Here is a 20,324-nt window from a genome sequence, read left to right as displayed (position 1 = left end):
ACCATATGACATCGACCTCATCTTTGTCGTGCATTGCAATAAAGATGAAAATTTTCATGTTTATGATATAATAGTGGGTTAAACTAACAACATACTATTGACACAAAGCAACAAATAACTACAGATAGCATTCTCAAACGTCCATTCAACTTTGCAAATGCACATTGACATTGGAGGAGAGTGGCAACATGAACGTATTCCTAGTCGCCAATAAGCTCCATCTCCATCACAGATATGCTAGAAGGGATAATTGTCGTTCTTCTCTTCCTCGTCTTTCCCTACACCTTCTACTCCTCGCGTTTTTGCTAACCCATTTCATTGGCGCCAACCAACACCACGTCAACATTAGTGTGTTCGTCATCGACGCCTCAGCTTCTTATTTCTCATTTCTCGTCAGCTTTAGTTCTCGTTCCTACTTATTTTCAAGAATACTCTTTCTTTTTTTCTCTCCCTCTTATTATTTGGAACACTTTTCTTTCTCCAACACCATGGACCGTTTGGTGGCTTTAATTCTCTTTTTCCTTTTTATTCTCGGAACACTCTTTCTTCTTATTATCTCATGAACCACCTGGCCAATGTTGTGTCTTGTTGTCCTCACCCGCGAATATTTCGGCAACCGTCTGCGTGTGAACATCCTGCAGAGCATAGTCTTCATCCATCTAGGTGAACGCTAGGTCACCCATGTCGCAAGCGCATGGTGGTCGTTGTCCATGTTGGCAAGTGGTGCTCGGTGATTGGTCATGCAGCCGAGAGCCCGTTGATCAACCTTGCCCACGAGCGCTTTCAAAATGATTCACCGTGATTAACTGCTTGCTTAATTGATTAAGTACACAAATAATTAACAATCTACCTAATTCTCTGCATGCCTAATTAACTGTCAACCAAATCAATTAATAATCTGACTAATTGTAAAATGTCCCTACTTCTAATTATCTATAAGCATAAATAATTGTCTAACAAATTAATTAATTGCATTAATCACTCAAATTTCAAATTGATTCGGTGCAAAAAAACCCTATTTAAATGGACCTAATTAATCGCATATTTAATTAACTGTCTAGCTAATTAATTGCATCAATGGTTTAATTTCGAAATTGATTTAGTGCTCGATCTGCTGCTGCTGTTGCTGCTTTAAAATATTTTCAGTTGAGGATCCCTTCTGTGTGTTGAGGCATGACAAGTGCTGGATCGCTTCTCGAGTTATGGCATGAGATATTTTTAAATTTTGATGATGGTACTGATGCTGGTAGTATTTCACATCGAGATGTTTACTTTGAGCTGCTAAGGGTATGGTAGTTTACTTATTAGTTCTGCATAATTTTATGGTGAACTGAGAAGGCAAACTGAGCCCATGAAGGTCTGGAAGGTAGTTTTACTAGCATGTTGTACTCTTTCTTGAGTTCTCTACTGGGGAGACTGAGATGTGGAAGTACCCTGGCTGAATATTGTTTTTGGCCTTTTTGGCTTGTAAAAGTACCTATCATATCAGATGCACCTAGTATGATTCTGAGATGTGGAATGCAATGCATTTTACTGATCCTCGCCCATGGGGCAGTAAGTATTGTTCAGCTGCGTGACAGATAATAAATATGAGGTATTTCTGTTTGTTGATTTGGAAGCTATATATGGTGGAAAACTCGACGCAGTTCAGAATTTGCAGTTGCTCCTTGTGATCACAAAATTATGCTTGCATTCACAGTTGTAAGTAACAAAGATATGGTGTGTTTGCCTGTTCTAAAATTTTATTTTGTTGTTAAAGGCACTATAGTATACTGCCTCCGATCCAAAATAAGTGTCGTTGTTTCAGTTCATAAATACCCAACATTGTGTGTTTTGAAGTTCAAAAAAAGAAAACATTGTGTGTTTTGTGGTGCTGGCACTTGTGTGTCGAAACCAACAGCTATGGAGTATGGAGTACGTACTGGAGCTCACAGTAACTACTGATGTAGCAACTCCCCATCTGCACGTATCACCTGAAGCAGAGTTAGGGTGTAAAGAACCCATTACAGATAAAAACCAGTCGTCAATGGAAGCACGTATCTGCTGCCGTGGCCGAGACAAAGGCAAGTGCATCAGGATATGGAAGCACGTCTCGATTGATTGACTAAGCCAATCGTCTTTCTTGAGTTGTCTATTGGGGAAGACAAATGTGATTCTGAGATGTGGAAGTACCCTGGCTAATAATTGTTTTGGCCTTTTATTAGACTTGTAAAAGTACGTAGCCTATTATCAGATGCAAAATTGTTATTTCACGTCTGTGCTTTCGCTGACATCCTGATGTTATTTCACGTCTGTGGGCTTGTGCTGGGGGCTCGTCGCGCCTTTAGAGGCACCTCCTCACCTCGGAGGCCCCCTTCCCTTGCGAAGCTAGTTCCTCCCAGCTGGGGGAGGCAAGTCTTCGAGCGGCTGCCAAGTCACAAAACCATCTTCGCTCACCGTCTGCCTCGTCGCCGCCTCAACATGGCGGGCCATTGTTAGACTGTATATACGTAGCCTCTGTATTGTAACGTTGTATTGTACCCCTTGGGTACCTCTATATAATGAGATAGCCACACCCTGGTTAGTGGTGTCGTGCAGTTCCCAAAATATCTTGTCGTACATGGTATCAGTTTAGGTCACGATCACGATGTCTTCCGCTGCTCCCGCCGCCGCCGCCGTCGCGCCGACCTTCGTCGCCGCGGCCGCCGCCGCGCCGATCCTTGCCCCTTCTTCGCCGTTCCTCGCCTCTGGGCCTCTCGTGGCGGCCTATGGGGCCCCGCCGCCGCCTGGGTCCCCGATCCAATCTCGCCCGCATGGCGAGACCTCGGGTGACCTAGCCCCAGTCGCGGCCGATGCCGCCGCGCCGCCGCTCTACGGCGCCGCCCCGCCGCCGGCCTATGGCGCTACCGCGCCCTCGCCCTACGGCTACTACCCGTATGGCGCGCCTCCGATGGCTCCTGGTGCTCCGCCGCTGCCGCCATCCTCGTGGCCGGCGTTTGGTGCGCCGCCTCTACATCAACCACCGGCGGCGCCACCGAGCCACCCCTATGGATCTTCGCCGTTGCCTCCCCAGCACCCCTACGCAGCCTACCCAGGGCCGCACGGGGCTGCGGCCTCTTACGCAGGAGAGGCGGCTGCCTCGCTACAGCCATCGTATGGGGCTGCGGCCGTGCCACAGCCGCATCCTCCCGGGGCCGCGGTCGTCCCGCCCTACGGGGCCCACGCTGCTGGTCCTCCCGGGTTTTCCGCACTGTATCCGGTGTCTGCTGCTCATACCGACCCGGTCGCCGCGTCGTCACCGTTCTACTTTTCACATCTGCTACCGGTGAAGCTTGCGCCGGATAATTACTTGTCCTGGCGTGCCCAGGTGTTGCCTCTTCTGCGGAGCCACTACTTGGAGGGATATGTTGACGGGTCCATACCGTGTCCACCACCCCACCACCCAGCGTACCACACCTGGGTGGCCCAGGATCAGGCCATCCTCTCCGCCATCCAGTCCTCGCTCACCCCGAGCGTCTCGTCGCTGGTCATCTTCGCCGCTACATCCCGGGAGGCGTGGGCGGCGCTTCACACCAGTTTTGCCTCTCAGTCTCAGGCGCGTGCTCACTCTATCCGCACCGAGTTGGGTGAGACGAAGCTTGGTGACCTCAGCATCACCGACTACTTCAACAAGATGCGGGATCTCGCCGACACATTGGCCTCCATCGGCCAGTCGCTACAGGATCAGGAGTTCACCACCTTCGTACTGAATGGGCTTGATGATGATTATGACAATCTCATTGAGAACGTTCACGGTCGCGATGACCCGCTACCACCTCGTGAGCTCTACGCCCGTCTGCTTGGCCGCGAGCAGCACATCAAGGCGCGCCGCTCCTCTCCCAGTTTCGCCTCCGCCAATACCGCAACTCGCGGCAAGCCTCAGCGGTCATCTTCGTCCGGAGGCAAACCAGCGCTGCCCTCATCACCAGCTTCGAGGGGCAGCGCTCCGACCATCACAGGTGGTAACCGGCCCGTGGCGTGTTGTTCTTCTTGTGGTGCCCAACAGGCGTGCCAGCTATGTGGCTTGGAGCGCCACATTGCCTCTCGCTGTCATCGTCGCTACAAGCAGGATTTTCTGGGCCTTGGCAACAACGGAAAGGGGAACGACAAGCAGGCCGCCGCTGCTGTGACGAGTCATGATCATGGTCGCACTCCGTCATACTCCGTTGATCCTGCATGGTACATGGACACTGGAGCTACCAACCACCTCACCGGTGAGATGGGTAAGCTCTCTACTCAGGAGCCATATCGCGGTCATGATCAGGTGCACACCGCTAGTGGAGCAGGTATGCGCATCTCTCATGTTGGTCAGGCTTCTCTCCTTGCACACAACTTTCGCACATTGCATCTATCTAATGTCCTTCGTGTTCCTTCTGCTACACGTAGTTTGTTGTCCATTCCTCAACTTACCCGTGATAACAATGTCCTTGCTGAGTTTCACCCCTTTCGTTTCTTTATCAAGGATCGGGACACGAGGGCCGTTCTGCTTAGCGGTCGTCTTCGCCATGGCCTGTATGCACTTGATGCGCCGCGCTCTTCTTCCATGTCGTCCTCTCCTCAGGTGTTCAGTGGTGTTCGTGTGTCGCCTACACACTGGCATGCGCGCCTTGGTCACCCGGTGACTCCCATAGTTCGACATATTTTGCATCGTCATGATCTACCAGTTGTGTCCAATAAAACTGCTGAAACAATTTGTGATGCCTGTCAGCAGGGCAAGAGTCATCAGCTTGCGTTTTTAGAGTCTAGTCGTGTTGTGAAACATCCTCTTGTGTGTTTTCTGATGTATGGGGTCATGCCCAGACATCCGTTAGTGGTCACAATTATTATGTCAGTTTCATTGATGCTTACAGCCGTTTCACTTGGTTATATCTTATTAAGCGAAAGTCTGATGTGTTTGATGTCTTCATTCAGTTTCAAGCACACGTTGAGCGCCTTCTTAAGCACAAAATCATCCATGTCCAATCCGACTGGGGGGTGAATACCACAACCTCAACTCGTTTTTTAATAAGCTTGGGATCTCGCACCGCGTGTCATGCCCTCACACACATCAGCAGAATGGTGCTGCTGAGCGTAAGCATCGTCATCTTGTTGAAACTGGCTTAACCTTGCTCGCTCATGCCTCCGTCCCGTTTCGGTTCTGGAGTGATGCTTTCTCTACAGCTTGTTTTCTTATAAACAGGCTACCCTCGAGGCTTCTGAAAATGCAAACTCCGCTTGAGCTCTTGCTTAATGAGACTCCGGACTACACTTTCTTTAAGGTGTTTGGGTGTGCCTGCTGGCCTCATCTCCGTCCATACAACAAGCGCAAGCTAGAGTTCAGGTCTAAGAAGTGTGTCTTTCTTGGGTACAGTTCTATTCACAAAGGGTACAAGTGCTTACATGTTCCTACCAACCGCGTCTACATCTCTCGTGATGTTGTGTTTGATGAAAATGTGTTTCCCTTTCGTGCACTTCCGACAGACCTCACCACTTCCACTTCCACACCACCAATGCCTGTGTCTACACCTACGCCTGATCAGTTTGTGGATGTTGCATATGCCCCTGCGTTGCTTCCTAATCATGCTGCAGGTATTGGACGCGGTGCTCGGCTCGAGCTCCTTGATGAACAGGTCGCCGATGATTCTTCTGGTCGGGACGTGCATGTGCCATGCATAACGGGTGGCACCCGCCAACCCGCTCTCTGGTCGCCCGAGGCGGCCAGCCCGCCTGGCTCACCCACGCCAGCGCCAGTGGCGGGTGTCTCGCCCGCCTCGTCCGACTCGCAGGACCCGGCCACCCCAGTAGCCGCCTCGCCCGGCTCGCAGGCTTCGCCAGTGGCCATCTCGCCCGACCCGCGAGCCTCGTCCACACCAGCGGGACCCTCGCTCGGCTCGCCTGGCTTGCGGGCGTCACCAGCCTTGCGTGGCTCGCCTGGGCCACTGGCGGGGGCGTCCCCTGGGCCGGCTGGTGTTGTCGCTAGCCCAGCGGCCTCGTCGCCTGCCTCGGCCACTGGGGAACCTGACTCGCCGGACTCGGCTTTGGCCTCGTCCACGACCTCTGCTGATTCTGCTCCAGCTCCGGCTCCGGCAGATTCTGCCGTCACACTTCGACCGCGCACATGGAGCTAGTCTGGTGTGTTTCGCCCGAAAGAGCGGACAGATGGCACGGTTGCATGGCTTGCTGCGTGCATGGCTCATACTGCTGGCGACCCTCATGCAGAGCCTCGTCACTTTCAGGCTGCGTTGAGTATTCCTCATTGGCGTGCTGCAATGGAACAAGAGTTTTATCCCTCCAACAGAATGATACTTGGCGTCTTGTTCCTCCAAAGTCTGGCGTCAACATCATTGATTCCAAGTGGGTTTCAAGGTCAAGCGCCATGCTGATGGTTCCATTGAACGTTACAAGGCACGGTTAGTCGCCAAGGGCTTCAAACAGAGGTATGGTCTTGATTATGAAGACACGTTCAGTCCAGTTATCAAGCCTACTACCATTCGGTTACTACTGTCTCTTGCGATTACTCGTGGATGGTTCCTTCGTCAGCTTGATGTACATAATGCCTTTCTCCATGGCATTCTGGAGGAGGAGGTTTATATGCATCAGCCGCCTGGTTTTGTTGATCCGACACGACCTCATCATCTCTGTCATCTGGTCAAGGCGCTGTATGGACTGAAACAGGCTCCTCGTGCATGGCATGCTCGCCTTGGATCCGTTCTTCGGGCTCTTGGGTTTACTCCATCCACTGCTGATACATCACTGTTCCTCCTTCAGCGCCCTGAGGTTACGATGTATATCCTGGTTTATGTTGATGATATCATCCTTGTCAGTTCTTCGGCTGCTGCAGCTGATCGCCTTGTGGTTGCTCTTCGTGATGATTTTGCTGTCAAGGATTTGGGTGCTCTTCACTTTTTCCTTGGTCTTGAGGTTTCACGGTCTTCTGCAGGTTTGACTCTCACTCAGAAGAAGTACTCCTTGGACTTGTTGCGTCGTGCTGGAATGCTCAAATGCAAACCTGTTCTCACTCCGATGTCTGCTACTGATCGGTTGTCTGCTCTTGATGGTGACTCTCTCTCGGCTGATGATGCTACTGAGTATCGCAGTATTGTTGGTGGTCTGCAATATCTCACTATCACCAGGCCTGATATCTCCTATGCGGTTAACCGTGTCTGTCAGTTTTTGCATGCACCCAGGACGTCTCACTGGTCAGCCGTCAAGCGTATTTTGCGCTATGTCAGTAGTACTGCTGCCTATGGTCTGCATCTTCAGCCTGCACCGTCATATGAGCTCTCGGCCTTCTCTGATGCCGACTGGGCTGGTTGTCCGAATGACAGGCGATCCACGGGGGGTTATGCGGTATTTCTGGGTCCTAACTTGATCGCCTGGAATGCTCGCAAGCAAGCAACTGTGTCTCGTAGCAGTACTGAGGCTGAATACAAAGTCGTTGCTGATGCAACTGCTGAGATCATATGGGTACAGTCTCTGTTGAGAGAGTTGCGTGTTCCTCAAGCTCGTCCTCCAGTTCTGTGGTGTGACAACATTGGTGCTACATATCTTTCTTCTAATCCAGTGTTTCATGCAAGAACAAAACACATTGAGGTGGATTATCACTTTGTTCGGGAACGTGTTGCACAGAAGCTACTCTGTATCAAGTTCATCTCATCAAAGGATCAACTTGCTGACATCTTCACGAAGCCTCTACCACAACCACAGTTTGTAGGCTGTAGGCGCAATCTTAACTTGCTTTGTACTTCAGGACATAGTTAAGATTGAGGGAGGGTGTTAGACTGTATATACGTAGCCTCTGTATTGTAACGTTGTATTGTACCCCTTGGGTACCTCTATATAATGAGATAGCCACACCCTGGTTAGTGGTGTCGTGCAGTTCCCAAAATATCTTGTCGTACAGCCATCTCCTCACGCCCCTCAGGGCTCGACAGGGGCGCATGGGTCTCCTCAGCGGGCGCCTCCGGTGAGGGCTCGGTGGACGTCGTGGCCCCTAGCTGCATCTTCTTCTCCTTTTGGAGGGACCTGCATGGCACGGGGGCTCAGCTCCCGGTCTCAAGAGGTAGGAAACAAAGATCACGAAAGCAGAAAGTAAGATGCGGCTACTTACTCGCCAGGTGAAGGCGAGAGGCTCCTCTTCACATTCAGATGGGGGCGGCTGTCGCTGTCGCTCCCTCCGGAGGGCTCAGCGCGAGGCTTGCCGACGTATCCTCCCGCCGGGGAGGAGTGGGTCTCCTCCGCGCAAGGCTTGCCGGCGTCTCCTCCCGGCTGGGCCAAGCGTGTCTCCTCCGCGCGAGGCTCGCTGGCCTCGACGCTGGTGCTTCCTTCCTTGCGAGGCTAGCAGCACACAGCAGATTGAAATGTTAGTACAACTGATATATATATAGATAGACAGTAAGAGGCATGTAATGCTAGCAGAATGAATTGAGTGAGGCACAATATAATATATATGAATTCTACTAAAAGGCAAAATCTCCACAAGAAAAAATGTTTATACAACCCTCCAAGACTAAGGCTATTACCAGCATTTCCGACGTGCGGATCATATGGACCATCATCGTGAGCTCGCTGCTGCTCCTGTTTACAACTTGGAAGAGGCAAATGTCTCCCGCCTTCATCTTGGCATCTTTGATCAATTGCTTCCAGTCTTTTCGATATATAGTATGCCACGTCCCAGAGGGATATTTCTTGATGACCAGCTGTGTGTTCACCTCCATACCTTCTAGCAAAACTTTGAGAGGTATTATTTGGTCGCCCTCTTGTTCGTGCGGGAGACGCCTCGAAACATATGCGTCGATGAAATACTGGAGACACCTCGAAACATATGCGTCGCAGATATGCTGTCCAGAAAAGAGCGCGTCAAGATGGAGATCGGGTATCAGGCCGATGATTAATTCAGCAAGAAAATGGTTCTAAATTTGCGAGCTTTATACATATTGCGCATGGTATCTGAAGTTATGAACTCACCAGGTTTGGATTCAGTATACCATTTTTTGTCATCTTCAGCACGAGCAAAGGTAATTCGGGCCCTATCTTAGAGATTTTGTCCATTATCATCTCCTTTTGTGGCCTATTTAGTATGTCGTCCTTCCTTTTGGATACTAGGTAAGAGCCGCAGTGGCAGCCGCCGCCGCCCATCGCGCGGCAGTTGCAGACGTAGCCGTCGCCGCCTGCATATCAAATCTCACATAAAATCGCAATGTATGTTCTGTAATAGTTGCACAAATAATAATTAATATAAGAGAAAAAAAACACATGTTTTGCAAATGTGGGTGTAAATTTAGCTCTAGCAGTACGTATATGATCATATGATTAGCACGGTGAATTCAGATCTTTAGCGCACAACGTTCAGACTTGAAGAAAATGGCTTGAAAATAGCATTATGTTCTATTCTTTCTTTCTATTTATTTTTATCTAGACAAATACATCTAAACTGGGATAAAGATCAGATCTCTATTAGTAAACACATGTAACCACAATTGCTACTAAATAATGCATTAGGGCGTTACCCAATCAGACCATATTAATAATAGAGAAACGATGTATTGGTTCCATGGAAGATGGCGCTTGCTTGCGGCAAGCCGGCCATTGCAGCATCACCGTTTACTCAAATTTGGACACAGAGGAGATAGAACGATCACAACCAACAGTGCTTCCTGAAGGCGGCAGATGACAACAAGCGGGCGGTGGCAGCGATATTGGGAATTTGATAACAAATCATGTGATCTAGTTGTTGATATATGTAGTTCTGCAATTACACCTTCTATGGTTTGAAAGACACATACCATTTTCCCCTGGTGGTGAGCTTGATTGACTCATGACCGAGAGAAGAGATGGGAGACTCGCAGGTGACGCCTGCTGGAAGAAGAAGCACCTGAGAGAACGAACGTACGTGAGGGGAAAAGTCAGAGGAAAAGTAGGAGGCGATCTTATCTGGATATAGGAGTAGACGGCAACGTCAGCTGCGCTTCGTTCGGTTTAGAAATAACACCCCGAACGTTCGGGGAGGGGAGGTTTCGTTCGATCCAGGAGAGAGGACCGAACGAACGATTTCGTTCGTTACGATCTACCCCCCTCCCGAACGCCTGTCTCCGCTCGCCTTCAGCGGGCCAGCTCAATGACTCCAACAGACCAGCCCAAAAACTTCATTAAATTGAATAAATTAAAAAACAAAGAATTGCATTTTCTGTAGGCCCAAAAACTGCTACTACCCTTGTTTCAAAAAAACAAAACTGCTATCCCAACAAATAGACAGAAACGGAAAAAGGCCTAAAAATGCACTGGACCAAGAAATCTCTCCTTGAAACAAATCTAGAAAATCCATAGTACGCGACAAAAAGTTGCCATGCTCTTATGAACAAAACTAGCATATAATCATGAAAAAGGGTATATTAAAAAATTACATGAATTGCCATGATGTTCATACAGACTTCATTACAATTGAGTGTGGAAAAGGTTTGCTATGATATTATGGAAAAACAAAAAAAAATGGAAATATCAGATAGAACAAAAAAGATTTCTACAAAAATTGTCATTGGGCATGTATAAAAATCTGAGCAATGCTATATCAATGGATCAAAATTTCTTAACTTTGCCATCTTTCAATATACAAATGTAAAAAAGCAGGAAATTTTCACATGGCAAGTTAAACTAAAATTTGCCATGTGAATAGAAGTATTTTTGCCATGGCAAAAATGGAGTAAATTTTTCCATGGCAAAAAATGGATTAAATTTTGCCACGGAAAATAAATTAAAAATTTCCATGGGAATACAAATATATTTACCATGCTACATAGTAAAAATTTGTCATGTTCCGGAAAATGTAAATTCGCCATCATATTTAAATTAAAATTGCCATGCTCTTTACAATAAATTTGCCATGAAAAAAAACTAAAATTTGCCATGTCATTAAAAGTACGCTGTGGCAAAAAAATGAAGTAAATTTTGCCATGGCAAAAATGGTGTAATTTTGTCATGGAAATAAATTAAAAATTGCCATGGCTACACAAGTATATTTGCCATGCTACATATTAAAAAAATTAATGTGTGGAAATGTAAATTTGCCATCATATTTAAATTAAAATTGTCATGCTCTATACAATAAATTTGCCATGTCAAAAAAATAAAGTAAAAATTGACATGCCATTAAAGTAAAGTTGCCATGGCAAGAAAAACGTACAAAAAATCTCACTTTTCGCTGTGAATAAAGGTATTTTTGCCATGCCCCGTGAACTAGAATTGCCATGCTCCGTCAATACATTTGCCAAAAACATTTTAAGTTTGCCATGTTTTTGAACATCCATAACTTTGTCATGTTCTTGAACATAGCAAAGTTGCCATGGCAAGTTTGCCATGTTTTAAAAAAAAGATAATAAATTTTGCCATGGCAAGAAAAAGTTAGAACACCAAAGTTGCCATGTTCTCAAACAAAAATGTAATTGCCATGGCAACATTCAAAAAAGACACAACACAAATGTTGCCGTCATGGAAACACCTAAGCTTCAAGTTGGCATGGCAAAACACACCTTGAAGCTATGGTTGACATGGCCATCATTTTTTGTTATAGAATTTTCCATGCGACCAGATACAAATTTGCCAAGGTATGAACAAATTCCATGAACTTCCAACAAAGTAATATGTAATCGCCATGATAAAGGGTAGATTTTGTTAGAAAATTGCAATGGGATTGAACAAACTTATACTAAATTTGCCATGGCCCCATCTACAGCTAGATTGAAAGGTACAACCTCTCTCAATAAGTGCACGCACATTGAAGAAAATTTTGATAGCTAAACTAGGATGGATTGAGTGTGTGCAGAACCTGAAATTACTAGCCCTGCCTGCAACTGCCGCAAAGGCTTGCTGCGCCTACCACGCCTGCCTCCCGTCTGCCTCGCCGCCTCCCGAAGGACCAGTGGTCCTGCGACGGCGACATGAATCGAGCGCACCGCTCGAGCTGTTGGCTACTTTTCCCCTGACCTCGTAGTTCACCATCAAAGATTCCTCCTCTGAAAAGCTTAGCTGCCGCAAGGAGTGAGAGAGCAGGAAGCTGGAGAAGACGAAAGTAGGAGGTCGTGGCGGGGCCTCACCGGTCGCGCGGCAAGGTAGCGGCTGCTGCAGGGTTGGAGGCGAGCTGCGCAGCTCGGGCGTGGCTGCAGGACCTCTCAGCCTGGACCCTGAAAACCGGCGGTCTGGTGCTCGTCGTCAGCGAGGAGCGCTCGAATGGAGGCGTCCTCGACGCCCACCGCGGTGGCGCGGGTGAGCAGGCGGCGCTCGGCTACGCCCAAGACGGAACGGAGAACATGGCGTCATGGTGCCCCGTCGTCGGTGAGGAGCACGAGGAGGGGCCGCCATGGACGCCTGTTGCGGCGGTGCGACCTGACACCTCGAGCGGGTTGAGCCGGCTGGCGCTCGGCTACGCCCAAGACGGAACGAAAAATGCGTCTGGAGCCCCAGCGTCGGCGAGGAGCACGCGGAGGGGCCGGCCTGGACGCCGCCGCAGCGGCCGCGGCGGCATGGCCTCTGCCTCACTGTCGGGGAGGTGGGAGTGGATAAACAAGGCAGAAGCTAATGCGGTGGGGGAGAAGATAAGGTTCGGGGTGATGGAACTCCTCCCCGAACGATTTCCAGAGCTGACGTGTCAGCAATCCAATCTTTAGGATTCGTGCTCCTATCCACTGGTCTAGAAGACGTTCGGAGGCGACTTTTAAAATTCTGACGTTCGGGAGTTATAGAATCCGAAAAGAAAGATTAGTAGGTTCCAATGATGAGCAGATGATGAGGCCATTTCCAGAGCTTGGACTTTCTGCTGCCCAAGAGATGATGATGGCTTCTTGTAAAGTACTCCTATATTAGGATAGAACTTACTTAAGGAACTGGGGTTCACAAGTAATAGAAACAAATATATTCTGAAAGTGCCCTTGTATTTGGGTTTGTAATGAAAGAAATGAAACGATGAGTTTTTTTTGTTTTTGTTTTTTTGCTTTAGTTCTCGCGATACTGATGTTATCACGCTCATGAGAAAATAAACGTTTGTTCATTTATTATCATGATGGGTGAAAAAAAGATAGAAGTATTCATTCATCTCGCCAGTTTGACGTCGATGGATTATCTCATCCATGGATCCTGGCAACGGCCAGAGAAGAGAAGAACTTAACAACACCGGGGTGGAATTATTTTCTCTACTGACATCCTGATGTTATTTCACATCTGTGCTTTTGCTGCTAAGCTGATAAATTAGTAACATAGTATTGGTGACGAACAAATACGGATGGACCCGTTTTTTTTTGTTGATTCAGTAGCTATGCCGGAAAAATCCACACGTTTACAGGCCGCGCTCGGAATTTGTAGTTGTCATTGTTTTCCAAAATTATGCATGTGTTGACAGTTGTAACAGCAACGATAAGGTGTGGCTACTACCTGTTTCCAGTTTTACTCGGTCGCTACAGGCAGTATAAATGAGTTGCCCAGATTTTAAGCAGACCAAGAGTGTTGTGAGATGCTGCCACAGTGCCACTTGTATGTCGAAACCAATAGCTATGGACTATGGAGTACGTACAACTGATGTAGTAACAGCTCGTCTGCACGTACCCCCCTACAGCGTCTGCTCCTTTTTGGTCGGCCATTTCGCTATTTCCTCCTCACCGGTTTTGGGAGAACCTTCCCAGAACCGTTTTTTTTTCTCAGTTTTTTCTTTCTTTTTCATTTTTCATTTTCGTTTACTTTTTTGTTTTTATTTTTTATTTTTTGCTTATATTTACTGTTCTGCTTTTCTTTTTTTTATTTCCGGTCATCTTTCAAATTTACGAACACATTTTGGTCGCCCTCTTGTTCGTGCGGGAGACGCCTCGAAACATATGCGTCGATGAAATACTGGAGACACCTCGAAACATATGCGTCGCAGATATGCTGTCCAGAAAAGAGCGCGTCAAGATGGAGATCGGGTATCAGGCCGATGATTAATTCAGCAAGAAAATGGTTCTAAATTTGCGAGCTTTATACATATTGCGCATGGTATCTGAAGTTATGAACTCACCAGGTTTGGATTCAGTATACCATTTTTTGTCATCTTCAGCACGAGCAAAGGTAATTCGGGCCCTATCTTAGAGATTTTGTCCATTATCATCTCCTTTTGTGGCCTATTTAGTATGTCGTCCTTCCTTTTGGATACTAGGTAAGAGCCGCAGTGGCAGCCGCCGCCGCCCATCGCGCGGCAGTTGCAGACGTAGCCGTCGCCGCCTGCATATCAAATCTCACATAAAATCGCAATGTATGTTCTGTAATAGTTGCACAAATAATAATTAATATAAGAGAAAAAAAACACATGTTTTGCAAATGTGGGTGTAAATTTAGCTCTAGCAGTACGTATATGATCATATGATTAGCACGGTGAATTCAGATCTTTAGCGCACAACGTTCAGACTTGAAGAAAATGGCTTGAAAATAGCATTATGTTCTATTCTTTCTTTCTATTTATTTTTATCTAGACAAATACATCTAAACTGGGATAAAGATCAGATCTCTATTAGTAAACACATGTAACCACAATTGCTACTAAATAATGCATTAGGGCGTTACCCAATCAGACCATATTAATAATAGAGAAACGATGTATTGGTTCCATGGAAGATGGCGCTTGCTTGCGGCAAGCCGGCCATTGCAGCATCACCGTTTACTCAAATTTGGACACAGAGGAGATAGAACGATCACAACCAACAGTGCTTCCTGAAGGCGGCAGATGACAACAAGCGGGCGGTGGCAGCGATATTGGGAATTTGATAACAAATCATGTGATCTAGTTGTTGATATATGTAGTTCTGCAATTACACCTTCTATGGTTTGAAAGACACATACCATTTTCCCCTGGTGGTGAGCTTGATTGACTCATGACCGAGAGAAGAGATGGGAGACTCGCAGGTGACGCCTGCTGGAAGAAGAAGCACCTGAGAGAACGAACGTACGTGAGGGGAAAAGTCAGAGGAAAAGTAGGAGGCGATCTTATCTGGATATAGGAGTAGACGGCAACGTCAGCTGCGCTTCGTTCGGTTTAGAAATAACACCCCGAACGTTCGGGGAGGGGAGGTTTCGTTCGATCCAGGAGAGAGGACCGAACGAACGATTTCGTTCGTTACGATCTACCCCCCTCCCGAACGCCTGTCTCCGCTCGCCTTCAGCGGGCCAGCTCAATGACTCCAACAGACCAGCCCAAAAACTTCATTAAATTGAATAAATTAAAAAACAAAGAATTGCATTTTCTGTAGGCCCAAAAACTGCTACTACCCTTGTTTCAAAAAAACAAAACTGCTATCCCAACAAATAGACAGAAACGGAAAAAGGCCTAAAAATGCACTGGACCAAGAAATCTCTCCTTGAAACAAATCTAGAAAATCCATAGTACGCGACAAAAAGTTGCCATGCTCTTATGAACAAAACTAGCATATAATCATGAAAAAGGGTATATTAAAAAATTACATGAATTGCCATGATGTTCATACAGACTTCATTACAATTGAGTGTGGAAAAGGTTTGCTATGATATTATGGAAAAACAAAAAAAAATGGAAATATCAGATAGAACAAAAAAGATTTCTACAAAAATTGTCATTGGGCATGTATAAAAATCTGAGCAATGCTATATCAATGGATCAAAATTTCTTAACTTTGCCATCTTTCAATATACAAATGTAAAAAAGCAGGAAATTTTCACATGGCAAGTTAAACTAAAATTTGCCATGTGAATAGAAGTATTTTTGCCATGGCAAAAATGGAGTAAATTTTTCCATGGCAAAAAATGGATTAAATTTTGCCACGGAAAATAAATTAAAAATTTCCATGGGAATACAAATATATTTACCATGCTACATAGTAAAAATTTGTCATGTTCCGGAAAATGTAAATTCGCCATCATATTTAAATTAAAATTGCCATGCTCTTTACAATAAATTTGCCATGAAAAAAAACTAAAATTTGCCATGTCATTAAAAGTACGCTGTGGCAAAAAAATGAAGTAAATTTTGCCATGGCAAAAATGGTGTAATTTTGTCATGGAAATAAATTAAAAATTGCCATGGCTACACAAGTATATTTGCCATGCTACATATTAAAAAAATTAATGTGTGGAAATGTAAATTTGCCATCATATTTAAATTAAAATTGTCATGCTCTATACAATAAATTTGCCATGTCAAAAAAATAAAGTAAAAATTGACATGCCATTAAAGTAAAGTTGCCATGGCAAGAAAAACGTACAAAAAATCTCACTTTTCGCTGTGAATAAAGGTATTTTTGCCATGCCCCGTGAACTAGAATTGCCATGCTCCGTCAATACATTTGCCAAAAACATTTTAAGTTTGCCATGTTTTTGAACATCCATAACTTTGTCATGTTCTTGAACATAGCAAAGTTGCCATGGCAAGTTTGCCATGTTTTAAAAAAAAGATAATAAATTTTGCCATGGCAAGAAAAAGTTAGAACACCAAAGTTGCCATGTTCTCAAACAAAAATGTAATTGCCATGGCAACATTCAAAAAAGACACAACACAAATGTTGCCGTCATGGAAACACCTAAGCTTCAAGTTGGCATGGCAAAACACACCTTGAAGCTATGGTTGACATGGCCATCATTTTTTGTTATAGAATTTTCCATGCGACCAGATACAAATTTGCCAAGGTATGAACAAATTCCATGAACTTCCAACAAAGTAATATGTAATCGCCATGATAAAGGGTAGATTTTGTTAGAAAATTGCAATGGGATTGAACAAACTTATACTAAATTTGCCATGGCCCCATCTACAGCTAGATTGAAAGGTACAACCTCTCTCAATAAGTGCACGCACATTGAAGAAAATTTTGATAGCTAAACTAGGATGGATTGAGTGTGTGCAGAACCTGAAATTACTAGCCCTGCCTGCAACTGCCGCAAAGGCTTGCTGCGCCTACCACGCCTGCCTCCCGTCTGCCTCGCCGCCTCCCGAAGGACCAGTGGTCCTGCGACGGCGACATGAATCGAGCGCACCGCTCGAGCTGTTGGCTACTTTTCCCCTGACCTCGTAGTTCACCATCAAAGATTCCTCCTCTGAAAAGCTTAGCTGCCGCAAGGAGTGAGAGAGCAGGAAGCTGGAGAAGACGAAAGTAGGAGGTCGTGGCGGGGCCTCACCGGTCGCGCGGCAAGGTAGCGGCTGCTGCAGGGTTGGAGGCGAGCTGCGCAGCTCGGGCGTGGCTGCAGGACCTCTCAGCCTGGACCCTGAAAACCGGCGGTCTGGTGCTCGTCGTCAGCGAGGAGCGCTCGAATGGAGGCGTCCTCGACGCCCACCGCGGTGGCGCGGGTGAGCAGGCGGCGCTCGGCTACGCCCAAGACGGAACGGAGAACATGGCGTCATGGTGCCCCGTCGTCGGTGAGGAGCACGAGGAGGGGCCGCCATGGACGCCTGTTGCGGCGGTGCGACCTGACACCTCGAGCGGGTTGAGCCGGCTGGCGCTCGGCTACGCCCAAGACGGAACGAAAAATGCGTCTGGAGCCCCAGCGTCGGCGAGGAGCACGCGGAGGGGCCGGCCTGGACGCCGCCGCAGCGGCCGCGGCGGCATGGCCTCTGCCTCACTGTCGGGGAGGTGGGAGTGGATAAACAAGGCAGAAGCTAATGCGGTGGGGGAGAAGATAAGGTTCGGGGTGATGGAACTCCTCCCCGAACGATTTCCAGAGCTGACGTGTCAGCAATCCAATCTTTAGGATTCGTGCTCCTATCCACTGGTCTAGAAGACGTTCGGAGGCGACTTTTAAAATTCTGACGTTCGGGAGTTATAGAATCCGAAAAGAAAGATTAGTAGGTTCCAATGATGAGCAGATGATGAGGCCATTTCCAGAGCTTGGACTTTCTGCTGCCCAAGAGATGATGATGGCTTCTTGTAAAGTACTCCTATATTAGGATAGAACTTACTTAAGGAACTGGGGTTCACAAGTAATAGAAACAAATATATTCTGAAAGTGCCCTTGTATTTGGGTTTGTAATGAAAGAAATGAAACGATGAGTTTTTTTTGTTTTTGTTTTTTTGCTTTAGTTCTCGCGATACTGATGTTATCACGCTCATGAGAAAATAAACGTTTGTTCATTTATTATCATGATGGGTGAAAAAAAGATAGAAGTATTCATTCATCTCGCCAGTTTGACGTCGATGGATTATCTCATCCATGGATCCTGGCAACGGCCAGAGAAGAGAAGAACTTAACAACACCGGGGTGGAATTATTTTCTCTACTGACATCCTGATGTTATTTCACATCTGTGCTTTTGCTGCTAAGCTGATAAATTAGTAACATAGTATTGGTGACGAACAAATACGGATGGACCCGTTTTTTTTTGTTGATTCAGTAGCTATGCCGGAAAAATCCACACGTTTACAGGCCGCGCTCGGAATTTGTAGTTGTCATTGTTTTCCAAAATTATGCATGTGTTGACAGTTGTAACAGCAACGATAAGGTGTGGCTACTACCTGTTTCCAGTTTTACTCGGTCGCTACAGGCAGTATAAATGAGTTGCCCAGATTTTAAGCAGACCAAGAGTGTTGTGAGATGCTGCCACAGTGCCACTTGTATGTCGAAACCAATAGCTATGGACTATGGAGTACGTACAACTGATGTAGTAACAGCTCGTCTGCACGTACCCCCCTACAGCGTCTGCTCCTTTTTGGTCGGCCATTTCGCTATTTCCTCCTCACCGGTTTTGGGAGAACCTTCCCAGAACCGTTTTTTTTTCTCAGTTTTTTCTTTCTTTTTCATTTTTCATTTTCGTTTACTTTTTTGTTTTTATTTTTTATTTTTTGCTTATATTTACTGTTCTGCTTTTCTTTTTTTTATTTCCGGTCATCTTTCAAATTTACGAACACATTTTCTCAATCCGAACATTCTTTGAACTCGTAAACATTTTTTGAAATAGTGAACAATTTTCAAATTCCCAAACATTTTTTATAGATTCACGGACACTATAAAAAAATCATGAACAATTTTTGAATAGACGAACTTTTTTTACAAACCCGAAAATATTTTTTGAAAAAGTGAACATCATTTCGAAATGGTGAGCATTTTTTATCAAATCGTGAACATTTTATATAAACTCCTGAACATTTATTAAAATCACAAACATTTCTTGAAATTGCGTACATTTTTCGAACATGTGAACATTTCTTGAAATTTGGGAACAATTTTTGAAATTCAGGAGCATTTTTGTTTTCGGCAAATAATTATTGAGTTCATTAAGACTTCTGAACACAACAAATATTTTTTGAATTTTGTGAACATTTTTTTTGAAATATGGGAACATTCTTTGAAGTTCTTGATTTTTGAATATTGTAAACATTTTCCTATAAATTCATGAACATTTTTAAATTGTAAACATTTTCTGAATAGACAACCATTTTTTTGTTATAATCACGAACATTTTTTGAATCCGTGAGCATTTATCATTTCCCGAACATTTTTTAAGTCATGAACAATTTTTTAATTCACAAACAATTCACAATTTGCAACTTTTTTGAAATCCTGAATTATTTCTAAAAATGAAAAAACTTAAAACAGAACAAAAAGCAAAAAAACAAGAGGCTCGCCGCCCCGCACATGGGCCAGCTCATGAGTGCGCTCATAAGAGCGGGGAGGGTGCGCGCTCCGTGGCTTCTGGCGCGTATGAGGCCATATAGAAGATCCCTGGTTATATATTTAAGCGTAAGCTATTACACCTGATTAACGGGTCCAGTTCGGGCTTGCAAAGCCACTAGGGGAGGTGGCGATGACGAGTGGGTCGTGCTTCAGGCCCACGAGTTGAACTTGACATTTCCAGCTTGTTTGTTCTCTTGTTGTCGTTAGTAGAGGTGATGGCACCCCCTCGTTCTTGAGTAGTTGCATGCCCCCCGGCCGATGCACGTGGAAATATTTGCTTGAGAGAATCCATGTCTTCCCAAGTTGACTCTTGAGGTGATGCGTCAACCCATTTAACAGTGACTTGGGCCAGAGTATGATAAACATCTCATCTTGCCGAGCTCACTGTTGCAGAATCTTGACAGGAACTTGAAACGGTGAAGTGAAAGAGGGCAAATCTCTTTGTACCTTGAGTGGAGGCCGCATGCACTTCTTTCAATGGGAAACATGGAACACCAGGGGTCTTTAAGCCCATGAGTTGAATTTGGTATTCCCCGCTTGTATGTTCTTTTGTTGTTGTCAATAGAGCTGCTGAGATCCCCACCATTCTCGAGTAGCCGCTAGAACCCTCCCCCCCCCAAGCCGAATCCATGGAAATGTTTGCTTGAGAGAATCCATGTCTTCTCAAGTTGACTATTGTAG

The 20,324-nt window shown here is 45.9% G+C and overlaps 1 protein-coding gene across 12 annotated transcripts; it reads right to left on the bottom strand.

Moving 5' to 3' along the window:
• Positions 1-2,060: 2,060 nt before the first annotated feature.
• LOC119320342 lies at positions 2,061-18,839 on the bottom strand. 12 transcript variants are annotated; one of them, XM_037594451.1, is made up of 9 exons: positions 17,155-18,839; positions 16,887-17,086; positions 14,851-15,208; positions 14,033-14,235; positions 13,812-13,905; positions 8,520-8,743; positions 8,108-8,334; positions 7,905-8,022; positions 2,061-2,472 (listed from the first exon to the last, which is right to left on the bottom strand). In XM_037594451.1, the coding sequence occupies exons 3-9, from the start codon at positions 14,882-14,884 to the stop codon at positions 2,368-2,370; spliced, it is 1,005 nt and encodes a 334-aa protein (XP_037450348.1). In that variant the 5' UTR covers positions 14,885-15,208; positions 16,887-17,086; positions 17,155-18,839; the 3' UTR covers positions 2,061-2,367. The 12 variants fall into 12 exon arrangements, 10 of the variants coding, with proteins under 10 accessions (XP_037450348.1, XP_037450349.1, XP_037450350.1 ...); XM_037594452.1 differs by having other exon boundaries at positions 14,851-15,186; XM_037594453.1 differs by having other exon boundaries at positions 14,851-14,939.
• Positions 18,840-20,324: the final 1,485 nt, after the last annotated feature.

This window comes from Triticum dicoccoides, chromosome 6B, assembly GCF_002162155.2.
Source record: "Triticum dicoccoides isolate Atlit2015 ecotype Zavitan chromosome 6B, WEW_v2.0, whole genome shotgun sequence".
Classification (NCBI taxonomy): Eukaryota; Viridiplantae; Streptophyta; class Magnoliopsida; order Poales; family Poaceae; genus Triticum; species Triticum dicoccoides.
This window is presented reverse-complemented; position numbering and strand designations above follow the sequence as displayed.

Coding starts and splice junctions, on each gene's coding strand:
- LOC119320342 (XM_037594451.1), bottom strand. CDS start 14,884: ATGAGTCAATCAAGCTCACCACCAGGGGAAAATG. Junction 8,335..8,519: donor TCCGCACGTCGGAAATGCTG/GTAATAGCCTTA, acceptor GTGTGCTGCTAG/CCTCGCAAGGAAGGAAGCAC. Junction 2,473..7,904: donor GCCCTGAGGGGCGTGAGGAG/ATGGCTGTACGA, acceptor TACAGTCTAACA/ATGGCCCGCCATGTTGAGGC.